We start from the raw sequence: 6,734 nt of genomic DNA, 5'->3' as shown, positions 1-6,734 counted from the left end.
CATTTTGGTGACTTTTCGGCAACTCCAGGTTAGCTAGCATTACCATGTAGCATCCGTCTTACTTTATAACAGTAAACACTTTATAATAGCCTCTTAAACTTAGAGATGCAATAAATTATCGAGTAATGAACAAAATACTTGGATATTCAACCAGTCCGAAACTTAAAAATCCATTATTTTCACGACCAGTGAATGCAACATCGTAAGCACTAGGCCGCCCACTCTTCAGTGCAGATGTTAACAAGTGAAGACAACTCAAAGTTACCTTAGTGCTACTGAAAATAGCTATATAAAAGGAGGTTAAGTGTATAGTACTGTGTTTTCAAAACCAAAATAATAATAAATACATTCAATGGATGTTATCACCTTCCTATGTTATCACATCATCACCTTCCTAAAATAATGACCTCAGTCATTTGTTTTTACCAAAAGTAATCTTTGGAAAATATATTAAACAATAAAAGAAACAAAAACTACTTTTTTGACAAAAGATGAATAATAATAAAAAAAAGACTTAGGCCATTATTTTAGGAAGGTGACAGCATGCAACAATCAATATGTCAGACCAATTATGATATTATGCCTTCATGGATTAGCTGGAAATGGGCCCCCAAATAAATATCTGCTCGGGGCCTCATACAGCCTTTGGCCGGCCCTGTTTGTCAGTTTTCACTCCACAGTCCTCCCTATCTCTCTACCATCTGGTATCCTCTTCCATCTCTGACATTACCTTCAGCATTCTTTATCTATGCCCTGAAAACGCGATGCTCCACTGACTCCTGACTATAATCACGGGGCTTCCCCTTGGGGACCTGACCGAGGACTGATGCCAGCGGGGCCGATCTACGAGGAAAGAATGTCCCCGAATAGCCTTCAAAAATATCTTCCAAAAATATATTTTTTAAAAAGGTAATTACGAATATTAGTAATAATAATGATACACCCAGGCCTATATACGCACACACTATCACACGTGCTCTCTGCTGAAATTAAATCACACACTTCAACACATACTCGCCAACACACTCACACATACGCGCGACCTGGGCTAACCAATGCACTAATCGCCTGCCCCGGGCATAGGAGGAGCTTGGTGCTTAAGTAGGCTGCCAATCAGTCCGTCAGCTCCACATCCACAAAGCTCCCGCGGCCAGACGCTCGCATCACTCCGCTCTCGAGGTGCCAAACTGCGGCTCTGACATTAGCTACTCCGTGGCGGCGGAGAGGAGGAGACGCTTGGCAGTTTCTGAAATAAAGGGGGTATCTTTAGGTTTAGACAGCAACCCCCCCACCCTCCCTCCTCCTCCCCTTTTTTTCTATCTGAGGATTCCTACTTTCTTTTTCTTTTTTTTTTTCTTGCTGTATTCCTCTTTTGACTTTTGTGGAGCTCTGTACCGCACGGACTTTTTTTTTCCCCTCTCCCCCGGACATGTCTTTTCCTCAGCTGGGGTTCCCCCAGTTCCTCAGTGCCTCACATGAGGTGTACGGGAGCGAGCGGCCGGCCTCGGCCGCCCGGGACGGAGGCACGGAGGGCGCAGTGAGCTCCTCCGCTACGGCCGCGGCTGTCGGCTCTATGCTGGGGATGTACGGAAGCCCGTGGGCGGCTCCAAACTACAGTGCCTTTCTGCCGTACAGCGGAGCGGCGGACCTCGCCCTCATATCCCAGATGGTAAGAGCTGCTACTCTAGACGCTCAGGTGTTGTAAGACAGGTCCATGCGCAGACCGTGTGTTTTTTTTCCCTTTCTGCGCATTTGAACATGTAGAACGTAAACTTTTCACACAAAAAAAACACTAACAAAAAAAAAAAAAAAAAAAGAGAAAAAACGTCGTTTCTGCAAAACTCCGGTATTGTAAGTTACGTTTATTTTCTTCTTAGGTCCCGTTATTTGTTTGCACGCTGAGTAATTTTAAAATCTTCTGATTTTTTAACTAATACGTGTCAATTTTGATACTTCTTTTCATAACACTGCTAAAATATTGGAAATTTATCTGACATTGTTGTACGTTAAAAAAATTTATTCTACAAAAAAAAAGATTTTTTTTCATTTCAAAAACATACCTGTGCATATTTAAAAAAATCTATAGTGTATATAAAAGTAGTTTAGAGTAAAACTATTATTTTGTTTTTAATTTGAAAGGAAGTAAAATTATATCAGAAACAACAACAATTATTTCTGGAGTTAATTTTGGAGGGGCAGTATTTAATACACTGGTTAAAATAACTGTTGCAGTTTAGCCAATAAATTTAACCAACATTTTGCAAACATCATTTCTGGGGGGAAAAAGAGGGTAAATTCAGTAAACTATTATAAATCGAATTGTTCAAGTATATAAGTTACACTCTAAAAAATGTTTTGAGATCATTTCTGCTCATCCAGTTTATCCTCCAATGTTGTAAAACAAAAATCCATTATTGGTTTTTAACTGTGACTGAAGAATTGACTGGAACAATAATAAAACTTTAAATCTATTCTAACCAACCTTTCCACTGATACGTGTCATTTACCGGCAGGACATTCAACTTGCTCGGAAGTTTGACTTTAGCATTAGCTCTAGTGCTAAACTATTTAAAGCTCGATACAAATTAAAATTCTGACAAAACCTCAAGTCTTATGATAATTCTTATTATTTAGCAAGGTAATTTATTCACAATAAAACCAATATAAGCATATCAGTCTGACTCTTAACTTTTGGGTCTAACAAACTACAAATATACAATTATAATCGAAATTGTAAAAAAAAATGTAACATCAAGTATAAAATATGACTAATATTTAATCCGTTCCAAAAAAAGAAAAAAAAATCCCGTTTTACAGTGTAGACGTCATTCAACAAGTTGCCTTCCTCTCCCCGGTGCTATTCCCAGGGCTCCCAGTACGAGCTGAAGGACGGCCCGGGCTCCCACCCAGCGGCCTCGCTGCCCGTCCACCCCGCTCAGGGCTTCTACCCGTACGGCCAGTACCCGTACGGGGACCCGTCCCGGGCCAAGACGGCCACCAGGGAGACCACCAGCACCCTGAAGGCCTGGCTGCAGGAGCACCAGAAGAACCCGTACCCCACCAAGGGGGAGAAGATCATGCTGGCCATCATCACCAGGATGACGCTCACACAGGTTGGCAGAGGCAGCGACTTCTGCTGCACAATAATGTTTTTTTGCATTAAGGTGAAACAGGATACGATTTAGCAAAATCTTTTTTTTTTTTTTTTTAATAAAATATGCGTTATATAAGAGTTTTTTATTCATTATTGTAGAAATTACGAGATAATTAAAACGGCTGCAGTGTTTTAAAAAGAGAGAGAGGAAAAAAAGTTTGCAGTTGATTTCTGCTCTCTACTTTTTTTTTGTTTTGTAAAAACAAATAAAATGCAACTCTTAAAGAACCGTGAGCGCGTTATCATATATTTAAGAATATTTTAAAATGTTTTTTCTCCTCTCCCAGGTCTCCACGTGGTTCGCGAACGCTCGCAGGCGTCTGAAAAAGGAGAACAAGGTGACCTGGGGCCGCAGCGCCGAGGACCGGGACGGCCGCATCTTCAGCAGCGACAACGAGGACGAGCACGGCAAGACCGGCAGCGACGACGAGGAGGAAGAAGAGGAGATCGATTTGGAAACTGTCGACATCGAGAGGCCGGAGGAGCAGCGAGCTGGGGAGCCCGGCTCCGGGAAGGGACAGGGGGAAGCGGGCCTCTCCGTCAGGGAGCAGGCCTCCACGGAGAGCGGGAGGACGCTGTCGGCGGAGGCCGGGGACAAGCTCGCGGCGGAGCGTTCGCCGAGCATACCGGAGTGCCAGAGAGCGCCGCAGAGCAAACCGAAAATCTGGTCTTTGGCGGAGACCGCCACGGCCCCCGACAGCGGCTCGCACAAAACTACTCCCCCCGCGGCCTTCGCGCAACAGGCGGCTTTGGCTTCCGCCGGCCACCCGGCCTTGCTGCCGGGTCACGGAATATACACTTGCCAGATCGGCAAGCTGCACAACTGGGCCAACGCGGCTCTGATTAACGCCAACTCTATTCTGAACATGCGGTCGCTGCTGGGCGGCGCGCCGCCCGGACACCTGCCGCTACATGGAGCGGTGCCGGCGCCCGCCGCCGCGGCGGCCGGTGCGGGGACGTCGGACTCGGAGGATGACAGCGACGTGGAGTCATCGGGAAGCTTCAGTCCAAAAAGAGATGGTAGCCATGTTATTTCCATTAATCATTATCTGTCGGTGACTTTTTAACAGCACGTGGCCACCTTCCTAAAACAATTAAGTAACTTCACTTTTGGAAAAAATAAATAAATTATATTTCGGCCATTATTTTGTGACGACATTCAATTTCAATGTTATTTACATAGCGTCACTTCACAACAAATGTCTAAACTCATACTACATAAAAATAACGTTTCTTTCATAATTTAAATTCAATCATATGTACGTTCCTTTGATCCTAGTTACAGAACAGCACAGGAAGCTCAATTACTTACAATTACTTATTAAAAGCAGTTTAAAAAGTTTCTGTCCAAACAGATTGCATGGAGTATTCACTGAACACGAAAAAAAAAAAATAATTCTGAGGTCATCCAGAAGCAAGAAAATACACCAAAATTAGTCATGCCATAATAACATTGCTATAAATATGTATAAACAGTAAATATTTAAGCATATATTAGTTCTGGATAAGATCTGATTTTATTTCTGTTTTATTTTTTGCAGATGAGGACAGCGAGCGCCGACCTGATTCCCTGAAGTCTCCCTTTCAGCTCATCACTGACAGGTGATCATTCCTGACGCGTTATTATTGTGACACCATCAGCTCTAATTCTGTAAGGCTCCTGCTAAATGAAGCTCAGAGCAGAGGTAAACAGCGTCACATGCGAGCGGGCAGCAGGCGCATAAATCATGTGATTTAGCACTTAAACGCCTCACCAGGCAGCAGAGCAAGATATCAGCCCTCCTGCTTCTGCTCCTGCTCTGTCAGCAGCTTTATCACCACCTAATGTCATTTAAATAATGTGCCACTATTTATTCAAACGCCCCCCCCCAAACAGCCTCCCCCTCCTTCTCTACCCCTCTGCGAATGAGGCTAATGTGTGAGATAGCAACATCAGCAATGAAGTGGAGTGAGACACAAACCCGTTTAATTTTAATAAGCAGAGGCCGATATTAAAACTACGCGTGCGTGAATGACACTTTTTGCTCCTTTTTTATTATTATTTTTAATAACTCGTCTGTTTTTGGTTCCCTCTCCTCAGACCTCACCACGGAACGACGCCACAGCGAGTTCTGACGACGACGTTATGAGAAGACGAAGCAAAAAACTTTCTATAAGAAAAAAGAGAGGGGGGGGGAGCAGAAAAAAAGAATCATTTTATTTAATGGAGAACAATTAAATGAAGGCTATTTTTCTGAAAGCTTGACCAGTTATAGTATTAGCGTCCACATGCAAAAGAGATGTCAGAGATTTGCTTGTTTTTGTTTTGTTTTTTTCTCCTTTTATGTGTTTTTTCTATTTGTTTCTTCTGCTCTTCTGTTGTGAATGGAAAAAAACCTTTTAAATTTGTAAATACACATTATGAATTTGTCTTTAAAGAGTATATTTTTTTGGGACCTAAATAAATGTCAGTATAAGCGTTTATTATTGAAAACCTCTCCACTTTTTTTATTAGTGTTTTTAGAAGAAATCTAACGTGTAAAACTAACACGGTTACAAAAACATTCGAACCAAAAATGTATAAGAACTTCATTTTTTTTTCCTTTAAAACAGAAAAAAAACATATGTTTGTTCTGGTCCTAAAATAAGATAAGATATTGTTTATCACAGTTATAATAATGCCATCTATTTAACTAACTTAACTTTTGTTCTGTAAATTGACTTAAACATACAGAACAAACACCTGTTAGATTCAGTCGCCATGGTAGCACTTAATGCTGTCTTCTTCTGCTGCTTATGGAGTGACATACCTACAACCAGCTGATATTAGCTGGTTAGTTATTGAGGTAGAACCAGGCTGGTTAAATGACATGCCAATTGGACCCAGCCAACATTTACATTAAGAGGCCCATATGGGTAGAAAATGGTTTGACCCCTATGGTTTGACCCCTATGGTTACCAAGTGTGTTTATGTTTAAAGTTTTTTCTCATTACCCTAATAAGGCCCAGACAGGAACTATCGGGTACCAAACTGAGTTTGGGATACTTATGAGGTTTGTTTTGACGTCCATCTTGTGCCCAGTCCACTTAGTGCCCATCCAGTCATAAAAATGTCCATATGGGGCCCATAGACTCATACTGTCAACTATAGTTTTAAACCAGTGGGAGATTAATACGAGACATATTTGATATAGGAACTTTCTTTCAGCCAGCTGACAAGATGGGGGCGTTTAGGACGATGTTAGTCTATCCTCCACTCAAAGCTGTTTGGGTATATCTCTTAAAACATAAACACTGTCGGTTGCAATAGTAGAATATTTTCATATAAGAATCCCAAATAACCTATGGTTCGTAAATTGTTGCCTCCTTTTGGCTGATTGGCTGCAGTATACTGCAGTCAATCAGGGGTAGTACTGTTTGAAGGCCAGTAAAAAACTACAAGAACAGGTAAATGTGGTTTACCTTGAGAGTTCTAGTAGTTTGCTCTTGACTCGGGTTCAGAGCAGAACTCCTGTAACGTGTTGCCTGATTTGTCAGAGATTTTAAATGTGCAGGAACATCTAGGGAGACCTATGATGACTTCCCAGGTATTCTGCGCTTT

At 42.0% G+C, this 6,734-nt stretch overlaps 1 protein-coding gene across 1 annotated transcript; it reads left to right on the top strand.

Moving 5' to 3' along the window:
• Nucleotides 1-564: 564 nt before the first annotated feature.
• irx1b (iroquois homeobox 1b) lies at nt 565-5,615 on the top strand. Its single transcript, XM_008421426.3, has 5 exons — nt 565-1,669; nt 2,868-3,113; nt 3,442-4,174; nt 4,696-4,756; nt 5,235-5,615. Exons 1-5 carry the CDS (start codon nt 1,430-1,432, stop codon nt 5,281-5,283), a joined length of 1,329 nt encoding a protein of 442 aa, XP_008419648.1. The 5' UTR covers nt 565-1,429; the 3' UTR covers nt 5,284-5,615.
• The last annotated feature ends 1,119 nt before the right edge of the window (nt 5,616-6,734 follow it).

The sequence above is a fragment of the Poecilia reticulata genome, chromosome 11, assembly GCF_904066995.2.
Source record: "Poecilia reticulata chromosome 11, P_reticulata-male-v2, whole genome shotgun sequence".
Taxonomy (NCBI): Eukaryota; Metazoa; Chordata; class Actinopteri; order Cyprinodontiformes; family Poeciliidae; genus Poecilia; species Poecilia reticulata.
This window is presented reverse-complemented; position numbering and strand designations above follow the sequence as displayed.

What these genes read in the sequence shown, in the direction of transcription:
- irx1b (XM_008421426.3), top strand. Translation starts at nt 1,430, where the DNA reads ATGTCTTTTCCTCAGCTGGGGTTCCCCCAGTTCCTCAGTGCCTCACAT. An exon ending in CTTCAGTCCAAAAAGAGATG is followed by an intron (nt 4,175 to 4,695) that starts GTAGCCATGTTA and finishes TATTTTTTGCAG; the next exon opens with ATGAGGACAGCGAGCGCCGA. An exon ending in TTTCAGCTCATCACTGACAG is followed by an intron (nt 4,757 to 5,234) that starts GTGATCATTCCT and finishes CCCTCTCCTCAG; the next exon opens with ACCTCACCACGGAACGACGC.